This window comes from Bidens hawaiensis, unplaced genomic scaffold, assembly GCF_021521415.1.
Source record: "Bidens hawaiensis isolate Kalapana, Puna unplaced genomic scaffold, B.hawaiensis_p1.1 tig00009343_1, whole genome shotgun sequence".
NCBI classification, from domain to species: Eukaryota; Viridiplantae; Streptophyta; class Magnoliopsida; order Asterales; family Asteraceae; genus Bidens; species Bidens hawaiensis.
In genome coordinates, this window is record NW_027491689.1 from 516523 (window position 1) to 537791 (window position 21269).

A 21269-nucleotide genomic window follows, 5' to 3' on the forward strand; every position below is an offset into this window, starting at 1 on the left:
CACAAGCCAAAGACAAAAGTTCGAACGTAGACAAAGTAATTAGGCGTGTGAGCGTTAGCAATTAGGTTTTCTATGACTGGATTTAAGAAGAGCAGCTTCTCTGATTCGCAGTGGAAGCCTATGACTGAATATTAAAATTAAAAAAGTAAAAGTAAATCTGTAATGCCTTCGGGTAAACATGTACAATAATGATTAATTACTGGTTTTCTTCAGTTCTGAGCCTCTTATGCTCTTGAATGCCGACGTCATCTTCAGTTCTAACCCCGCACTGCGTCATTGCTTCATATGAATATCCATGATCCTGAATACCGATATGTTAATCAACGCACATAGTGTATTATGATACAAGTTATGTAATCATATTATTTACCTTGATCCCGAAGGATGTTGAAGTTGCTTTCTTGATATCTAATTGTACAGAAATACTGGCTTGTGATAAATCAACTCCACACGAACCTAACGCATGCGTTAGATTATTCAACAGCCTGTAGAAACACCGATTTATCTCAAACAGATCAAACGAAAATTAAAATAAAATTAAATAAATAAATGAATATAGCAGATGCTCACCCTTTGGAATAAGCATTTGAGATGCTCGATTCTTCTAGAATATTTGGAGTGCTGCTTTGAATACCGTTCCAAGTTTGTTGACCGGATTGTGAAGTCAACAGGTCAACGTCCGGGAAAGAACCATGAGGAGTGTGTATAGGCTCGGGTTCATATGTGTTTTGTTGTAACGACAGGTCAGCATGATCTGTTGTTTTGAAGGCATTTGGGTCACTCATGGCGGATTCTACCAAATTGTGTGGATCAGTAAGCATGGCGTGAGTGAAGACAATATTATCCTCGTCAACAGACCCGTTCTTTATGGGCTGTGATTGATCTGCAAAGGTATCCGTTCCTCTCTGTTTAAAAAAAAAAAAAAAAAAAACTATAGATCAATATACCATGTCACGACTCACGGGCACAATATAATATCAATAAATTTGACATGAAGCAAAGGCTAAATCCACTCAGTGAGTCGAAACTAACCTCATTAGTAGATTACAATAGCACATGACTTGTTTAATGTAATCATATTTTTATAAACCTAAACATGCTTTATGATCAGATAAGGTTCTTCTGGTTATACTCAAGTTAGTCAAAGGGTCAAAACGGCCGACTATTAGAAAACTTGTTAACTTAAAAAGGGTCATGTGTTAGCGCCATATGTTTGTCTCCACCGCCACACCACCACTTTATCACTGCCGCAACGACAAGCCACCTGCCAATGCCCAATAAAAACACAGACCGCTACTAGTAATAATTCTGTTCTGAGAACAATTGGCAAGCAACAAACCAGCAGCCTAACTTAGATTTACTTATAAGTTATAACCAGTACGTTTATCGGTGAACAACATGGCCTCGCCAAACTTAGAAGTTAGAACTTGGAAGATATATCGAATAAAACAAACCAGATGGTATTTTGTGACATAAACTAATTAAGAAACATCCTATTTTACCCTCCGAAACATAGTGAAGAGTGAAGACAATAAGCAGAATCTAACTATGTCAATACAAAGTCTGCTAGTAAAATTCCAGAGCTCATTAGAAATACAGCCCTCGTGTTGTAATTTGTAAATACTCTTCTAAAACTGCGTTAACAGGCAATCTCTATTCATCGTTTTCTTTTATTTTGCACTGTTTTTTCCTAAATATCTTTTGCTTAGATTGATGAACTATGAAGTAGACCCCTATGAATGAACAATATAGTAACAAAAAACGCAGATACGAAGATTATGTAATTTACCCATGGCATTAATTTACTGAGCTCTGGACTCCAACCTTGATGCGTTCCTTCGTACGCCTGCAACTTTTCTTGTAGAAACTGAATATATTGTATCACCTACATAAAAGAAACACTCACAACGTCATACTCAGGCATCAAAAATCTACAAAAAGAAGTTGCATACAATGATACAAACCTCCAACAAGAATGAAGCTCTGTCTCTTTTCTGATCATTTTCAGGAATTAGGTCCCGCAGAATCTGAAACCTGCACAATTTCAAGCTTATTACCTTCAATCATAATAACAAAATTCATATAAGTGTGTTCCAGAAATCAACATCAAAACAACCAAAACCATGAACAAAACTCATATTTGACTCACTATATGATCAAATCAGCCGTATCAATAAGCACAACACTAACCAATTCTCTATAATCCTAATTCAAACACATTTTTGTTACGAACTGAGTAACACACAGCATAACTAACCAACATACTCACTCACACGAATATCACGCAGAAACAGAAGATATAAACGAGACAAGAACTTTAACGTGGTTCGGTCCCATCAGAGGACCTACAACCAACCACAAATAACAATTACATAGTGTGGCTTATATAAAAACTAATTATGTTAAGTAACTTAGGGACCAGAAAACATAAATACGCACCCTAGTTAAAACAATAACAACCACAAAACCGGCCCGAAGCCTTCACAAATCCTAATAATTTTAACCTAACAAACTCTCTATAATCCTAACTCAAACACAACATTTTTGTTAAGAACAGAGTGGCACGCAGCGAAAATAACTAACACACTCACTCACACACACGAATATCACACAAAAACAGAAAATATCAACAACACAAGAACAAGAATTTTAAACACTGTTAGGTCCAGCGAGGGACCTACAACCACGGGCTACAACTAGATTATTTCATTATACTCAGAACCACAAATTACAATTACATAGCTTGGTTTATATTTAGTAACTTAGGGAACCATCCCTCCTTGTGCTTCTACTACCCTAGGCTTGTAAATGAGGGCGGACACAAACACTTAATCGGACGAATATTTGTGTTCATGTTTGTTCGTTTATAAAATGAAGATGTTCGTGTTAGTTTATATTCGCTCAGTTAAAATCTAAACAAACATATATGAACAAACGTAAACGAACACAAACGAACAAATTTAAAACATTAAGCAAATGGTTCATCCAAAATGACCAAACTAAACATTTGTTCATGTTCGTTCGATTATTAAAAATATGAGCATAGTTCACATTCGGTTCGTTTATCCACGAGCCTCAAACCGGCCCGAAGCCTTCACAAATCCTAACAATTATAACCTAACTTTCAAAAATAAAACACCTCTCATTAATTTTGCTTCTTCTGCGCTGCTCGGTTTCCGAATGCTTCGACCGATGAGAACTCGCCTTCTGACCGCTCTTCCTCCCATCTGCATTCAATTCTAAACTTCAATTTCACAAATGATACATGCATACATATGCGTATACCAAAATAAATAAATAAATAATAATAATAATAATAATAATAATAAACCGTCAGTGGTTCTAGAAATGAAATCGTCTTCATCCTCTTCTTCTTCAGGATGATGATGATGACTCTTCACTGACCTCACCATCAGCTGCAAACAGTATAGCTGACGGTGGTGATGGAGGTAGTACGGCGGAGGAGTGTGGTGGTGGTGGTTTAAATTCCAGTGAACGGTACAACTGTACGGGTTTAAAAGCCCTAGCTCTCGATATTTATTATAAAATTATTATTATTATTATTATTATTATTATTATTATTATTATTATTAACGCGGTGGTGTTTGACTGTTTGTTATTATTATTATGATTATTATTTTAATAAAATGTGATTTTCTTTTATATAGTTATATTTCAAAACGTGCTTTCTTATTGATAGAGAATTCATAAATGTCCACCGAACTTTAGGATTTTAAAAATGTCCCCTTTAAACACGTCGTTGACTGTATGATAGTAGGTCAAACACGTCGTTAACGACGTGTTACACTAATAACATGTAGTTAACGAAATGTTTTGAGAGAACATTTTTGAAATCCTAAAGTTTGGTGGACAAAGATGAATTCTCGGTCCATAAGCACATTTTGAGAATTACTTAAGTGTATATGACGAGAAATAACTTAATACTGTAGTAAAAATAACGATAATTTGACTAAGCCGTTTTGTGAAAATTAATTTCTTAGTCTGGTTTTGATTATGCTTTATGTTTCAACTATATATGATGCTTAAGCGAGACGAGAAAGCTCTTTCAAAGGGCATCTTCAGAGATGACGAGGATCCCTGAGGGGAAGACCTTTTAGAAGGACGCTCTCAGGTGATGAGTGAAATTAATGGGTTTATTTTTACTTTTTATATTTATTCTTATTCTTTCAAGTATATATGAAGTGGATTAATGCCTTGTGTTTTAACGTAATGCAAACAATATACAATTTCAACTATATCATATTAAACACGATAATTAGATAAATTAACAAATATATCTAATGTTTTAAATTAGAAACATGAGAACCCTAAAACAATAGAAATTATGAACCTTAAAACATCAGTCGAGCAAGCTAACTAAATGAATGACGTTATTCAAGATGAAGCCGTCAAAAGGGAGAAATATATACAGCTAACTAACTTTTATTAAAATAATATTAAAGTTATCTATACTAAATTACCGTGAGCCAATAGTCACTTACAAACAAATTAGTATATACATGTAATTTATATAAACTTTTATTTATTTTCTTTAACACATAAACTACGACACTAAGAAAACATTTATTTTATAATAGCAGGCTTAATAATCTCTTACACATATAAATATTTTAATTTGGAATGATAACAATCCAGCTATAAAAAACAAATATAAGCGGTAATGATGTATTGGTTTCAAACATGTTTATTCATGAGCCAAGCCAAGGTGAGCTCGCCTAGTTCGACTTAATTTGGCTCGACGTTAAAGAAAATGACATAACCTTGTCAGCTCGGCTCAATCTAGCTCGGTAAGATTGTTACATCTTCATAATATTATAATAAAATGATCAAATTACAATAGAGAGACAGGTAAGCGGACAATAAGCTACGCCGCCACCCATTTTTGAATAACAAAACCGATCTTACTAAAAACAAAGTTATCATTTTTCAGCGTCGTTGAGTTACTATGCACGACCTGCTGAATAGACCGAAAAATAACCGAAACCCAACTAATATAACTAACCAAGTTGATCACATAAACAATAATATATAATAAAACACTAGTCTTTTCAAGAACGGCAGTGGCAAATTCAACTTTGTTTGATTGAATACTACAAAATGATGAGAAACCCAACGCACAAATCCTCACGGCCGGTCCGGCAATGTCAGTATATGAGCAAATGGCACTAACCCACTTCACCATTATTGTTTCTTCATCAACAGGTTTGTTCTTCTTTTGCCTTGTGTATATGCATGTTTTAACATGAATAAACCATAAATATGTATGGAATTAAAGGTTTATACGTTAGGATAAAAGATGCCCTCTAAGTGTTCGATGAAATGCCCCAATGAGTGCAGTTTATGCGGAAAAATGTCGTATATTTGTGATGCCGGTTATCACGGTGGGATATTGGTAATCTATGCAGTCGATATTGCCGATATATCATCTCCCTTGATAAAATATCTGTCAAAATATCGGTTCCGATAATATCAGTGATATTGACTGATATTTGACCTGTATATCACCGATATCGGTTTAGTTATCAGTTTTTAGTGATCAGTGTTAGTGTTTTGAGTATTAATCAGTTGCTACGATTGTTAGTGTTTTGCAAGTTGCAGAAGGTTAATTTGTTAATGGTAGGAGAGTATACTGAATTGTTAGTGTTATATTTCAATATATATGAATTTTACATGATGGTATTTGACCGATATCCGGTATTTTTCAGCATTTACTGCTTAGTCGGTACTTTTAATATCATGTAAAATTTATATTTACGGCAATTAACACTAACAGTTCAGTATAGTCTCCTACCGTTAACAAATTAACCTTTTGCAACTTGCAAAACACTAACAATTGTAGCAAGTAGGAACTTATTAAGACTTAAAAACACTAACGTTAAACACTAAAATTTGAGAATTAAGAATTAAAACACTAATATCGGTGATAATTCGGACAGTATCGCCGATAATATCGGGATGGATATTATGACTGATATTTTACCAAGGGGCCGATAACTGATGTATCTTTGATATATCGGTGATATCGACCGCATAGATTTTGAGTCTTTAAATCTTTAACTCATGACCCTATGAGGCTATAATCTATGCTGTCAATTTAGGTTTGTGAAACAATTGTGTGTTGGTTATGGTTTAATGATGCAGAAAATTTAATCAGGAAGTTGGTTACAGGATGTTCTTATTGATGGTGAACAGAGAGCAAAAACATGGTTCACAAAGTTGATTTAGTGATCATTGGAGTCTCTGTGGGTCTGGCTGTTGGCTTACTCATAGCAACACTTGTATTCTTTTGCATATGGTGGTACAAAAGACGTAAATACCGCTCATCAACACTACCCACATACAACAGTTTTGCAGACACAAGTATTATCTTGAGTGATGTCAAACAGTCAACTTACCCTGCAAAAGCTTCACCGATTTCTGCATTGTGTAACAAGTCACCGACATCTGGATTAGTAAAATACTCTTACAAGTATGTGTTTTTAACGGTTTTGTCTGATAAAGATTTGTGATTTGTGATGTTAATGTAACTGAAATGTACGTTTCAGGGGCGTCCAAAATGCCACGAAAAACTTTACGACTGTATTGGGACAAGGGTCTTTTGGTCCTGTTTATAAAGCGGTGATGCCAGGTGGCGATATCGTTGCTGTGAAAGCTCTTGCTTCTGATTCCAAACAAGGCGAAAAAGAGTTTCAAACTGAGGTAATGTTTATAAAATATAGATTATAACCCGTTGGCTTAATTATCAGAAACTTTTTAACCATTTTATTAAAATTATAATTATCTTTTTGCAGGTATCACTTTTAGGAAGATTGCATCATAGAAACTTGGTGAATCTAGTTGGATATTGTGTAGACAAAAGGCAACGAATGTTGGTATACGAATACATGAAGAATGGAAGTTTAGCAAGCTTTTTATATAGTAAGTTGGTTTATTAGAAACTTTTTATATTTAAGATTCTTTTGCTTATTGTGATAAGTTTTGTTAGATGAAGAGAAACCGACTTTGAATTGGGAAGAAAGGGTTCAAATTGCTCTTGACATATCACACGGGATCGAATATCTTCATGACGGGGTAAATATGTTCGTTTTCTTATCGTTTTTAAGATACGTGAAAAGTTTATTTATACTAATACGAATGTTCAAACAGGCAGTGCCACCTGTCATACATCGAGATTTGAAGTCGGCTAATATACTGCTAGATCACTTAATGAGAGCAAAGGCAAGATGTTAAATATCATTCGCTATAATTAATATTCTTGTATGAATGAATGTTTTTTTTAATAATATGGTGATTAAATAGGTTGCTGACTTTGGACTGTCTAAAGAAGAGGTTTTTGATGATAAGAAATCGTGTGTTAAAGGTACATACGGGTACATAGATCCTGTGTATGTGTCTACAAACAAGTTTACCAAAAAGAGTGACATCTACAGTTTTGGGATTATACTCTTTGAACTCATTGCAGCCATTCATCCAAATCAAAACCTCATGGAATATGTCAATCTAGTAAGTTTTTACTTATTTTTGGCCATTAATAATCACTTTATAAAACTGTTAGCATTGTTTTTATATCCAAAAGACCAATTATTAGGCTTGTAAACAAACTGAACGAGCACGAACGTGACATGTTCGTGTTCGTAGCGTTCGTATAATTTTAACTGAACAATCTAAACGAACGAGGGGTTTCTTGTTCATGCTCGATTGTTAAGAAAATGAATGTTTTTGTGTACGCATATTTCGTTTGTTATTAGTATAATCAAACGGTTTACGAACATAAGTGAACATGCATAACTAAACATTAGTGAAGGAACATAAACGGACATAACCAGGTGAACATCAATTAAAAGTCAACGTGAACGTGAACATTAGTTTTTTGGGCTTAAAAATTAATAAAACTAGACTAAACTGTAGCTGATGATGTTTTAAATTCATTAAATTAGACTAAATGATAATAGGCCTAAAATAACGAACATAAACGAATGTAAATGAACCAATGGACATTAACAGATTTAGGTGAAAAAAAACATAAGCGGACGTTCACAAACATAAATGAATGAAGATTGCATGTGTTCATGTTCATTCGTATATCAAATAAACGAACATAAACAGACTTCAAGTCAAACATTTCATGAGCGTTCGGTTCGATTACATGTCCACCAATTACCTTAATACTATTGAAGGGTATTTTGTGAAACATCATGCATTTATTTAAAAGTTGTTTTAAATATACTGGACTAGTCCACGTCACCAAAAGAACTTTTTTTTTTAATCTTTTCTCATATTTTCATTCCACATTTTGACTTTCATGGTCAAAATCAAAACTTGTCAACTATTTTGCAACAATTCAACTCAAATGTTTTCCGAACTATAACATTAATTACAAAACCTCGTTATTCGCTATCCCATATAACCTTTAAGAATCTTAACTGATTAAGAACTTGATAAATATATGTTACTGTCAGGCAGCAATGAGTTCAGATGGTGCAGATGAAATCCTCGACAAGAAACTGACGGGAGACTGCGATCTTGAAGAAGTTAGAAGCTTGGCTCGTTTAGCTCACAGATGCTTACACAAAACACCCAAAAAACGACCCAACATCAACGAGGTTTCCCAGATTATAAAAAGGCTAAGACATAAACATATCATGAGATCAGAAACCCGTAGCAACGTGTCGTTTGGAGGCCAAGAATTCTCAGGGATCATAGAGATGCAACAGAATCAGTTAAACCATATGTCCAGCATAAACGAAACCTCACAAATAACCTTTTGATACATTCGACATGTTGTTGTACTGATGTACTAGTTTTTGAAACTTGAAAAACATGTTACATGTTTAAAGTTTAGTAGATTGAAGCATCGAATCTTGGCTCGTAAAAACAAACCTGACTCGTATACAACTCGAGAACACAACCGACAATCCAAGACCACGCCTTTTTTATCAACATCATAAAGCAAACCCTTCCCTTGATTCCAAGAACTAAAAAGAATCAAATTGTTCTGTCCGAAACACTCGAATCTTTCTGCAGACAGCCTTAAAAGAGCTCTAAAGAATCTCGGGGGCATTCTCGTAATTTCAACCCACATCATTTTCACATGATCCAACTCCCAAATTTTCATACTTTGAAGAGTACTGTAAACTCCAACTCTACCAACTAAAAATAACCGATGTTCATTACCCGAAATCAAATACCCGTCTAGTAAAGATCGCGGGAATTTCGCTGGCACGGGTTCCCATAACCCCGTGTCAAGCCCGTACATCATTAACCAGAGTGGCGAAAGTGTTTCAAGATATAATCTTGGGTCACAAAATGCCATCTTTGACGAGCCATTGACTGCTGGTATCTTTTGGTGTATAGTCCATTTATTAACGTTTGAATCGTATACCTCGATTGGTAACGAATGGTCACCGTAAAGATCGTTCGAAGCGATAATCTTGAAAGATTTTTGCTTTCGGTCAACGACCATAGTCAACTGTCTTTGTTGATTGTAATCATTGTAATGCATAGTTGGTAGTATTCTACATGTTTGTGTGAGTGGGTTGCAAATTAGTATTTTGAAAGTTGACCCGTCGATACCCGAAAAGCAAACTAACCCCGCCTGACGACCCGACTAACCAAATAGCCCATTGCGGTAGAAATGTGAATGGGATTCTATACCATTGCTTTAACGGTAAACTGAAAACCGAACATTGTGGCGTTGAGTTTTTCCAAAATGTAAGAAGACAAGGCCCGTGTGATGGGACTTGCGAATGAAACTTTAGAAATGCGTTATCTAACAATATCGAATTCCATCTTTTACAAACGGACCGGACCCGAAAGATCATGAAAGGCGGGACCCGTGCTAGTATCTCGTTTAGTAAATCTTCGGGTAACATTGCCTATATGTTGTCTTCCATTTGAACACCATTGTAATGAGGTGTTTTAGCAAATGTAGCCATGGTTTCTTCGTCTAAACCCCTCGGTTTTGTCTTGATCGCCTTTTGTTTAGACGGGCTCGTGTTTCTTGACCCCACCCCGACCCCTCGACCTATCGGGCTCGGGCTCGGGTTTCTTGACCACTCCTCACCCATCCTACCTAATTGGGTCATTAAATCTCATGACCAACAATTAGATGACTCACCTATTCCAATCCCAACCACCATCTTCCAAGAACCTTATTTATTACAAAGGTTTCAACTTTCAAGAAGCCTAATTTGAAAACCAGTGTTAAATAATAAACCTGTTAACTGACCTGACCCGAAAATTGAATCGAAACTGAACCGGTTTTGAAACCGATTATGTAGAAACCGGTTTGGAACCGATTGAAACCGGCCAAAACCGGGCAAAAACCGATTATGTAGGTTCGGAACTGGTTTGTAATTTTCTCCACCAAAACCAGTTAACCGAACCGAAAACGGCCAAAACCAAGCAAAAACCTGTCAAAACCCGAACCAAAACTTGTTTCGATCGTAACCTGGTCAAGAAACCGGTTTCAACCAGAACCGATCATCAGCTGGTTTTGACTTTTGTTGACGAAACCGAACCAATTTCAACCCAAACTGATTTTGAGTTTTAAACCAGTTTGTGCACCACTAATTAAATCAAAGAATCTTGAAACCTTAATCAAGACTCAAAATCCCAATCTTTAAATGTTTTTGAGCTATTAACAATATATTAACAACAAGATTAAGAGATATTAACAAGAAGTTAATGTTTTTGAGCTATAAAATATAAATTACCTTGGATTGATTAATGGTTGAAGGGTTGATAGGACATATAACATATTACATATATTACATATGAAAATCATAACCCAAACAAGAATAATGATGAATAAAATGATGATGATGATGATTTGTGGATAGAAACAAAAAAAGAGTCTTGGGGATGGTAATCATTTGGTGTTGGGTGCTTCTCATTCTGATTCCTTTTAGATAAAATAATAATAATGTAATATTTAATACATGATTAGTACATTAGTCATGTTTCATGTCCACTAATCTCTTAGGTTATGTTCACAAGTCTTATCCATAAACACTTTTGAGTTTTGATCCAATGATATTCAGGTATGTAACATTTACGTTTTCTTTTGAAAGTCGAGAGTTTAAATCCTGCAATACAGGTTAGGTGAATTTAAAAGTAAATTAGTTGTTAAAAAATGTAAATTAATTATTTAGTTATTGTGGTTTTGTTAATTAATTCTACTAAACATGATCATTTGATTGTGTGAGAACTTTGCAAATACTTATGTATAGGATTTAGGAGTAGATTAAGAGCCGTTAAAATAAAAAAAACTCTAGGTTCTTTTTTTCAATAATTTAATTCATTGTCTTTAGATTATATAAAACTATTTTAAAGAATTATATCTTTTATATTTGGAAAGCATTATTTGTTGAGATGGTTATTCTTTATAAAAAGTTGTCCATTTGTTGATCAAAAGATGGTACTGTGATTGATTACTATGTGCATTTTTTTTTTGTTAATCTTGTCTTATTATGAGAGAATTAGTGTACCTGATCATTAATCAAAGGGAAAATAATGTTAAATAAATGTTGTCTTATGCTTTGATGAAAAGCACTGTCATACAATTTGAAACAATTTGCAATCATCCTTATGATATCTTCAAATGACTCAATAATTTGAAGATTCATAGTAAGTAAAATATTATTAAGGGCATACTAAAGAAAACCGAAAACCTAGATGAATATAATAAATAAAAAGTTTTGATTATTAATTTAGTCTTATGTAGCGAACCTCTTTTATCTATGTTTCTTCGTAGTCATTTTCTTCGTACGTGATCCTTACACTTACCGCTTCATTAATTATTAGCTCTCCAACTATCTGTACTAAAGAAACTAAATTAATAGAATAATTTACAGCTTATAGTCTTATACTGATATTATATTTTTAACATTCATTTACTAATTTTATTTATCTCAAAATCCCAACAAAATGTAATAGGATAGTAAAAAGTAAAAACACGTAAATATTTTTGATATTCCCTAATTTAATTAATTTTTTATTTTAAACAAGAATAAAAATGAGTTCTAGTTTTACTATTGGGCTTGCTAAGATTAGAAAAATAGATCAAACGGGAGGCCCATATATAAAGAGGCATGAGTTGTTGTTTAGGTCCTACATATGCACCTAATGTTGCAACAAAATATCAAAGGTAACATGCATTGGTTTCTGTACGGTTTTTTCGATTATTTGATTCTTATACACACCCCTACTTATTTACTTATTTTACTATTTAACTAAACTATTTTGAAAATTCAAAATTTTATTTATGGTATTTTTGAAATGTTAAAATAGATAGGTTACACACATTGACGTTTACTACGTAATAAACCGAACCGATACTGATTGATTTCCAGCCACACCCTCACCACATCTCGCGGATTAATTGTAGCTAGTTAAACATAAACACGTTCAAGTGTATAACATGAGTATGATGTAAGAGAGAGGAGTTAATCAAGTGGGTGTTTGAGTGAACTTTTAAAAACTACTTATTTTCTTATTTGTTTTTTGAAAAATAAAAGCTGTTTGTTTCAAGCTTCAAATTGAAGCATTTTACAATTGCTTTTAATTTTCAAAAAACAAATAAACAGTTTTAGATTCATTTATAAACTAACTAGTAAGAGTGCCCGCGCGTTGCGGCGGGAACACAATTGTGATTCAGTTAGTAGCGGCTCGTTCTGTTACCGACATTTGCGATAGTAAAATTTGGATTTCGTATAGTTTACGATACCAAGAATTGAAATTTTAGACAAAAATATTAGCCAAAAAGAGAATTATTTAATTGATCATCTTAACGAACAAACACGAACAAGAAACTCTTGTTCATTTAGTTTTTCGTCTTCGATTGTTTGTTAGTCGTTTGAGTTACATGAGCAAACATGAACATGCTCCGTTTGCGTTTGTCCGGTTCTTTTAGAAGCCTAAATTTTGATGATGTGGTGCTTGTTAAAGCATTAACTTAGATTCGAAGCACGAAATTTTGGCATGTTTTGAGAGTATACTGAAAATACCCTATGATTGAAAATATATAAAAATGTAAATATAAATATATATTAGTAAGTTAGTAAACTAATTAACTTAATAAAAGTATTCTATCATGTAGATTATTAACAGGTAGATTAATCGACATGTTCAAACTGGACAAGATCAAACTACCTAACAACATTACAAAATTCAACAAACCAACTAATACAAAACATAAGCAAAGTGTAATAAAGTCTTCACTCTGCATTTGCATAGACCTTTTAATACTTTAAAGCACATAACTCCCAAATTAACGCAGCAAACCCATTGTTTGACTTTTCCCCAGTCAAAACCCAAATCAACCAGTAGACCAAATCAACAACCTGCACCAAAGTAGTGGATACAATGATAGGCGTTATATAAAACACAAACATGAACAAAACTTTGTGAACTGTTAACCATTCGACGCGAAGTTCATTTATGTCCGTTTATTAAATAAACGAACAAACATGATTATTTTTGTTCATTTAAATTAACGAACGAACATTTCGTTCATTTACATTCAGCGGGGACACAAGGGGGATTTGTCAACATAAAAAAAGCACATTTAATATTCCAAAATATTAAATAAACTACGACAAAATCGTATAATAGATAAAATCAATTTGTGTTCTTTAATTCACTAAAGAAGTATTTGAAAAGCCGCTCATGTATTTAATAGATTCTACGAATAAATATATTTTGCTTGCAAGGTGATACACTACCTGTATCAGATTCGAGTAAACGGAAAACCAAAATTTTGAGTCAAAATATGCGTCATTGATCATTTATATAATGTCAAATTTTAGTCATCAATGACTTTCCCATCTTAGAAATTCGACAAAAATAAATAACAAGTGCTACAAATGCGAATCATTTTTATTATTATTTTTGACAAGTCGAAAACCCATACGAATTTTTGAACCAAAGAAGCCATAAGTTTGACCTCAAAAGTCAAACGGTACCTCATTTCTTTAGATTCGATGAGGGTTTAAGACCTTGACAGCACTAAGAACATTCTTTCTTTAAGATAACAATATAACAATATAACCAAATATGAATAAAATAAACTGAACCTTACACCCAGTTGAACTTTAGTCGCCCTTGGCGCGGTATCTTGCAATTGTGTAAAAAACATGTCCAGTTCTTCCCTAGGCTGTTGAACATCTTGAAGATTTTCTTCTCACACAAAACAAAATAAAAGAGAAACCATTTGTTCTAATTTTATGTCTTTAAAAACACCATTAAACATGAGTTCTGTTAATACCAATTCAGCTGGCCTACAAATTTCACAAGCAACTTTCCCGTTCAATTACACAGCATCGTCTCTACTCGCATATCTGCATCAAATTGCACCTCATCTTATTAATTATTTAATACAATTTGCTAGTAATAAAATGTGCATTTTTATAATAAAAGTATGTTTACTCCAGAAAAAGATGTAAGTCATATTCATCATCATCATCATCATCATCGTACTCAGTATATCCCACCAATAGCAATGCTATGGTAGGGTCTGAGGAGGGTAAGATGTAGACAGCCTTACCTCTATCCCATAGGGATAGAGAGGCTGCTTCCGGTGAGACCCCCGGCTCGATAGTAGTTTTGCATCAAGCCTTGGACATAAGGCACATAGCACTCAATCATCGGGACACCGGCTGATCGGTGCATGTGCCCTTGTCTTTCGGCTATCAACGCCACCACATGATGCCTGATTAACCTTCCGCCACTTTTAACGTTATTTTCACGAGATTAGTAAAATAACGTCAAAATTAGTGCAATTTTACTTTTGCCCACCCGAGGGTTCACACATATATACATTATATGCGCGCACCGCAAGCAGGGCGTCAGAAAAAGATGTAAGTGTTGCATAAAAAGAAACAAATATAAAGGCAAGTGCAGAGGAAGAAGAAGACCATACTGACCATATTGACGTTCTAATTAGACAAATTTGAGTATATATTTGTTTCTTTTTATGCAACACTTACATCTTTTTCTGGAGTTTTTGCAACCTCATATTTCTCAAATAGGCTCTCTAGGGTTTCAATCCCGCGGACCGCCTTCCTGTAAGACCCATTTTGAACCTATAAAAAATTTATATAGATATGAGAGAATAAAACAAGCATTGAAAAAAAGGAAAAATAAGTCAACCTTCATGTTTTCTCCAGGGTTCAAAAGAGGATTTCATTGTTTAGAAAACCTTGAGAGAACTTCCGACACCTTTTTTTGTGTAATTTCCCTATTTTCCAGGGGTAAAAGATCTGTTGCTATTATGAGCTGCACACTACACAAGTTATCTATCGGTAACCAGAGTTGACCGTACAAACAAAAAATTATATGTGCGTTAACTAAACTTGACCATATAATATTAAAGAGGTGTTTTGGAACAAAAATCAACTAAACATTTCTTAACACTCGAAAACGTGACGACACATGTACATTGACCAGAGTTAAGCATACAAAGACAGTCAGAAACTTGCCCGAGAAATAAGAACAGAAAAAATAGTCAGTTCATCGAGCTCTTTTAGTGGAATAAGCTTAGTTATTTTGTTAGAAGGTTCATCCTTAGAAATGGCACATATTATAAGAATATCCATCATATAATTTGCATCCTTTCGGGCTTTTGTCCCTATCATCTAAATAACATGTGGATAAATTGACACACGTATATATATAAGTAAGTTGTGACCGCTAAATCTAAGAATAAAACTATCATAGAATATCCAATCTTCTGAAAGACTCATGACTCTTGGAAAGTTTACTACAACGCCCCATTAAAAGGCAAGGGTACTTTCGTCATTATTCGTGCAGCTAACACATACAAGCCTGCTAAGCTTCAAAAATGGCAAACAGTATCTAGGAGAAAAGATGATTGCACACACGTCCTTCTTTAAGCTTATATTACTGCAATAATGAATAATAGTTTTCTAAAATATTTTCCTCTTCCGTTTATATCTAGTCCCTTTCATCATGTATAAGAATTATACACGTTAAACGCGTTAACCCGAACATGACCCCTTTACGCGTATCCGCTGGTCTAACATGAACCTAATCAGCCCGTTTAAACATTTGGTGCATCCTGTCCATATTATATGAAAAAACCATAATAAGCAGAATAAGAAGCAAAGCCACCTTCATCACCAACATATGATGCGTCATGTCTATAGTTTTTCTTGATGGCAGCCTGCTTACAGGTAAATATAAAAAAATATAGAAAAAACAAAAAACAAAAATAAATCACACTACTAACCAGAATTCAAAATTATGAGTTGGTATATATTGTAAAACCCCACAAGCCCTGTACCTACACTCTTTAGTATCCTTCATCAAAATGAAGTTGAACAGCAATACAACACCAATCTTCCAAAATGCGTCTGATGGTAACTGAATGTGTATTACTACCATTTTAGCATAAACTCTGTACAAGAAACTCCCTAAATTCAAAATGATAATCAAATTAAGCACAAAATTGGAGAAGAAATAAACAAAATTAGCAAGAACATAGAAGCTGTAGCAATAAAAAACACAAAGAAGGTCAAAACATTAGGGATCAGATGCATCCTAAAATCAACGATAAATCAATAGAAATTAATCAACGTCAACGAAACCCTAGAAACCGGTGTATAATTTACCTGAAATGGGTGAGTCAGAGATGGCCGATTGAGAGTGGAATTTGGGGAAAGTTAATTGAAATGATAACATATATTGGAACATTGATTGCCAGTTACTAAAGTAGAAACCACACCACACCACACATTCAATTGCCGGACACAAATTTAATGTCGCCTGAATATAATTGTAATGTGTTGCCGCAGGTAAAGAACATTAAATTTACAGGCGTCTCGCCGGAAAGGAGTAATTTACCGTTCTGTCCATCAATATGTTTTATAAGTAATATAGATACAGATAAAGGTATTTAGTTGTTACTGTGGACGTAGGTCAGTGTACACCAAACTATATTGTAAGAAATATTTTCTTAAGATTTTAAATCAATATAATATATAACATATCGGGTATGTTTGGCAAAACTAGCTGCTAGCTGTAGCTGGAAGCTGGTGGCTGAAAGCTGTAGCTGTAGCATTTTAAATATATTTAGATGTTTGGCAAGGTAACTGGAGCTTTTAATAAAACGTATAAAATTACTAAAATAGACATAACTAAAAACAATAATAGTAAATGTATTTGTTTTGGAAGGTTATTTAAGTAATTAATATACTAAAAGCTTGTAGCTCTTTCTAAACGCTACTAGTAGGAGCTTTAAGCTTTAAACTTTTTCTCCTGACTTAAAAGCTTTAAGCTCATTGAACCAAACAAAGCTTTTAATTGAGTAGGAGCTTTTTCTTAAAAGCTTGTAGCTTGAAGCTCATAAAAACTCCTAAAAACTTCCTGCCAAACATACCCTATCATATTTGGTAACCCCACTAGTGTCCAAAAGTCCACTCTTTTACCTTCTGAAAACTCAAGCTTAAGTTTTAAATAATAACATATACATGACTAAAAACATAAATAGCATTTAAAAACTCCCTATGGCTTTTGTTTATAATGTAATCACCAGTCACGTTCATAGGAAAATAATATTGTAACTTCTTCTTGGGGATCAAAATGAGATTCATGTGATTTGGAGTCATTGTTCAAGTTCATTTGTCTCGATCAACATTGTGACTGCGAAGAAGATCGATATGACAAGAAGAAGTGACGAGACATTGTCACGAAGGAATGAGGTGTTGCCGTATGTTGTTATGCTAACGACAACATGTATGGATATGATCGGGCTGAAAATAGTGAAAGCTGCAATGAACGATGGTTTGACCAGCAGTGTCTATGTTGTGTATCATAACGCTCTTGGAACATTAATTCTTCTTCCGTTTTTCCTCCTTCATATACGCAGGTTTATGTTACATATGTTTGTTTCTTTTGTTATCCGAAGAGCATAAGCATAATATAAACCGGTTATAAGTAACATAACACTTTGAACTTGTACAGAAACACTAGTCGTCCTCGGCTCACTTTCCATATTCTAGTTAGATTCTTCATCCTTGGCCTCTTAGGGTAAGCATTTGATCTCATTGTTTCATATATGTTTTGACTATTGGATTATTGCCCTTAAAACCTTTCTTAAATATCACACACACACACACACACATATAGAGACTCTGGATCAAATACAAATGAAATTAACGTGTTAAACGTGAGAATCAAATAGAGTATTTATATATAATTATATATACAAGTAGAGTAATTATATAATTACTTTATATACAATTATAGATTATAGAGTAATTATATATACAAGTAGAGTAATTATGTAATTACTCCATAGAGTAATTACATAATTACTCTACTTGTATATATAATTACTCTACTTGATTCTCACGTTTAGCACGTTAATCTTCCCCTATATATATATACCCCTAAACTAAACCAAATCTATAATATCACATATACACACACCCAGGGTCACTCCGGGCGATGTGGAAGGTGTGCAGTCGTACAAGACCCACCTTCTCGATTTCCAAAAAATTTCAAGGTCAAGGTTCATGTGCAAATTATGAATATCTTCCTTGAGACATTAGCCCTCATAGTAACTGGTTTTTGTATCACCATCGCAATGATTCTATCGACCATCATTACATTGTTCCAATGACTAACATTCCCCGAGTTATCAAAAATTTCCCCCACGACCTTACGTAGAGCATTCCATCGATTATGAAATTGCATTTCTAGTGATGAATTTTCAGTGATGAAACCAGCTCTAAATGAGATCTCTCATTCCATCGATTATGAAATTGTATTTCTACACGAGCCCATGTTATGGCCTTTTATGTTGGGACCTTTTCTACCCAGTTTTCTCTCTCTAGCTAATCCGGGAGTCGATTAACTCTTGAACTTGTAATCGCATTTTTATGAACCATTGTAATGTTTTAGCGTGCCATTGTAACCGTTTAAGACGGATTCTCGAAATTGCACAATTTAGACACACCATTATCACTAGTATAAACACACGCTTATAATCAAAGGTGTATATATATATATATCCTTGTTTCTTAAAATATACTGCAATGCTGTTTTATTTACCAATGAATCGCACGTGAATACTGTATTCACTTTAACAAACTTAACGTCTATTTGTTGTTTGTAGGCTTTGCCTTTGGGAGGTACTTATGTATGCAGGTATTAACTATAGCTCTCCGACGTAGTCAAGTGCCATCTCGAACTTGAGTCCTGCGACAACATTCATGCTTGCAATTATTTTTAGGTAATGCTACATGAATCAATAGTGTTAATAAATTGTATGCTTCGACCGTTAAAACAAGACATGAACTATTTCCGATTTATAGTTTCATGTGTAACTTTTAATGATGTGTTTTAGGATGGAGACAATTGACATCACAAGTCCAAACACTATTGCAAAATTAATGGGTACTGTTGTAGCAATATCTGGAGCGATGGTGTTCACGTTCTATCAAGGCCCTGATATTTTCGTGACTCTTGATTCATCTAATCCGCTTCTTTCATCGCAACCATCTAAGTGGGAACTTGGAGGTGTTATCATTTTTTTGTCTAATATATTTGGTTGCATATGGAACGTTTTGCATGTAAGATACAAACCTCATATTACACTACCCCCCCCCCCCCCCCAACTACCTTTTAACTTCTAATTTCTTGGTTTTTGCATCCAGTCCGCGACGACTAAAGAGTTCCCAGATCAATTCACTGTAGCCTTTTTCTTCTGCTTCTTTGGAACGATACAATGTATCGCTCTATCTCCTTTCCTAGAACCAAATCCAAGTGAATGGTTAGTGCAACCCGGAATCAAGATGATCGCTGTTTTTTTTAGGGGTAAGTGCATTAAGTAAACTAAACTTATTTGCATAATTGGTGTTGGTAGACTGACAAGTTTGGTTTGAAGGCTGGTTATACGATTCTGTATCGCGTAAATGCTATTACTTGGTGCTTGGAGAAGAAAGGTCCGGTTTTTGTGGCCATGTTTTCTCCGCTCTCTATAGTTATTGGGGTCATTTTGGGTGTCACATTTCTTGGTGATTCACTTCATTTAGGAAGGTAAATTTTCTTAATCATATTCGGACATCCAAACAACTAATGAATCTCGGGATATGCTTCATATGGTGGAAATCAGACCCTTGATCGAACACACAAACATGAGATTGAACCCTACTCAAACTCTATTTTGATAATCAAATAAAACTAACTAGATAAGACTTATTAATTTAAACTAACAATTGTTCTTAATTTAAATATAAAAGACTTAATAAATAATTCACTGAGAATTATCTATAACCTGTATTGATCACACGCGTCTCATTTCATTTAAGCTTACTTGTTGGCCATTGTTTAAAGGATTTTAACTGATTATTGAAATATGAATTCATATAATCAGTGCCATTGGAGCAGTGATAATTGCTACAGGATTTTATGCTGTGATGTGGGGCAAGCTAAAGAGAATAATAAGTTGAAGGACGAGATGGATAATAGTTTAGACTTTGTAAATGAACCTGGATCATCAGACCAGCATGCTCCTCTACTTCAATCCTTAAGTTAATCAAATTGTTAGTATGTTGTGGAAATAAGTATTTTCAAGACTTAAAATATTATATATATAGTTTATTATAAAGTTTACTAGCAAGACTTATATTATGTAAAATTTTGTTGTAAATAATTAGTTTAGCTTATTTAAAGAAACAAAGTACATGTTTTAGTTTCCTACTCCATTGTAGTAACTCTTTTGTATTTAGATTTTAGCCTATCATTTGGAATGTAAATACTATCAAATTATTCAAACCTAAACATGGAGAGGAGGGTGTAGTTTTGATTGTATAAAATAAATTTCAAATTGAGCATGTGTAGAACCTGATCATACCCCTTGCAAAAAACCGAATAAACCGATTCGAATCCGAAAAGACCGAAAAATCGAAACTGAAAAAATCGAACCGAAACAAAAACCGACGGTTTGGTTTTATGTTTTTTTTATAAAAACCGCACTATCGGTTCGGTTTTGGTTTTGCATGTAAAAAAACGGAACTGAACCGAATTCCTAAATTATTATTTTTTTATTTTTTATATAAAGTAATTTATAAAAATTTAATAAACATGTAACTCAAATATTTTTTATCAAATGTATAATAGTCTATTATATTACAATTAAGAAAATTATTTATACCTAAATTCATTATTTTTTTGTCAACTTTTTTTTCGGCCTCAAAGTTTCAAGCTAAAATGGCAAAAATCGT

The 21269-nt window shown here is 33.9% G+C and overlaps 3 protein-coding genes and 1 pseudogene across 4 annotated transcripts; 2 read left to right on the forward strand and 2 right to left on the reverse strand.

The window, feature by feature from the left end:
- Positions 1-3495, reverse strand: LOC143532050 (transcription factor BIM2-like). The gene is made up of 7 exons (XM_077027204.1): positions 3332-3495; positions 3140-3227; positions 1965-2034; positions 1790-1885; positions 571-905; positions 371-485; positions 1-301 (listed from the first exon to the last, which is right to left on the reverse strand). The coding sequence occupies exons 1-7, from the start codon at positions 3411-3413 to the stop codon at positions 197-199; spliced, it is 891 nt and encodes a 296-aa protein (XP_076883319.1). The 5' UTR covers positions 3414-3495; the 3' UTR covers positions 1-196.
- Positions 3496-6041: 2546 nt separating this feature from the next.
- Positions 6042-8879, forward strand: LOC143532087 (calcium/calmodulin-regulated receptor-like kinase 2). Its single transcript, XM_077027238.1, has 7 exons — positions 6042-6490; positions 6567-6720; positions 6813-6939; positions 7007-7092; positions 7168-7239; positions 7321-7524; positions 8481-8879. Exons 1-7 carry the CDS (start codon positions 6225-6227, stop codon positions 8787-8789), a joined length of 1218 nt encoding a protein of 405 aa, XP_076883353.1. The 5' UTR covers positions 6042-6224; the 3' UTR covers positions 8790-8879.
- On the reverse strand, positions 8860-10789 carry LOC143532086 (F-box/kelch-repeat protein At5g15710 pseudogene; annotated as a pseudogene). The gene is made up of 2 exons (XR_013135118.1): positions 10737-10789; positions 8860-10206 (listed from the first exon to the last, which is right to left on the reverse strand). The product of XR_013135118.1 is annotated as an F-box/kelch-repeat protein At5g15710 pseudogene (transcript).
- Positions 10790-17644: 6855 nt separating this feature from the next.
- LOC143532100 (WAT1-related protein At5g40240-like) lies at positions 17645-20581 on the forward strand. Its single transcript, XM_077027245.1, has 6 exons — positions 17645-17923; positions 19160-19175; positions 19374-19616; positions 19701-19847; positions 19910-20082; positions 20449-20581. Exons 1-6 carry the CDS (start codon positions 17700-17702, stop codon positions 20579-20581), a joined length of 936 nt encoding a protein of 311 aa, XP_076883360.1. The 5' UTR covers positions 17645-17699.
- The last annotated feature ends 688 nt before the right edge of the window (positions 20582-21269 follow it).

Bases quoted from the DNA above. Each gene is read 5' to 3' on its own strand.
- LOC143532100 (XM_077027245.1), top strand. From the start codon at position 17,700: ATGACAAGAAGAAGTGACGAGACATTGTCACGAAGGAATGAGGTGTTG. The intron at 19,617-19,700 runs GTAAGATACAAA...TTTTGCATCCAG, and splicing joins GCATATGGAACGTTTTGCAT to TCCGCGACGACTAAAGAGTT. The intron at 19,848-19,909 runs GTTTTTTTTAGG...TGGTGTTGGTAG, and splicing joins CCGGAATCAAGATGATCGCT to ACTGACAAGTTTGGTTTGAA.
- LOC143532087 (XM_077027238.1), top strand. From the start codon at position 6,225: ATGGTTCACAAAGTTGATTTAGTGATCATTGGAGTCTCTGTGGGTCTG. The intron at 6,721-6,812 runs GTAATGTTTATA...ATCTTTTTGCAG, and splicing joins AAAAAGAGTTTCAAACTGAG to GTATCACTTTTAGGAAGATT. The intron at 6,940-7,006 runs GTAAGTTGGTTT...AAGTTTTGTTAG, and splicing joins TTTAGCAAGCTTTTTATATA to ATGAAGAGAAACCGACTTTG.
- LOC143532050 (XM_077027204.1), bottom strand. From the start codon at position 3,413: ATGGTGAGGTCAGTGAAGAGTCATCATCATCATCCTGAAGAAGAAGAG. The intron at 3,228-3,331 runs GTTTATTATTAT...AATTGAATGCAG, and splicing joins CATTTCTAGAACCACTGACG to ATGGGAGGAAGAGCGGTCAG. The intron at 486-570 runs GTGAGCATCTGC...GTGTTTCTACAG, and splicing joins TCAAATGCTTATTCCAAAGG to GCTGTTGAATAATCTAACGC.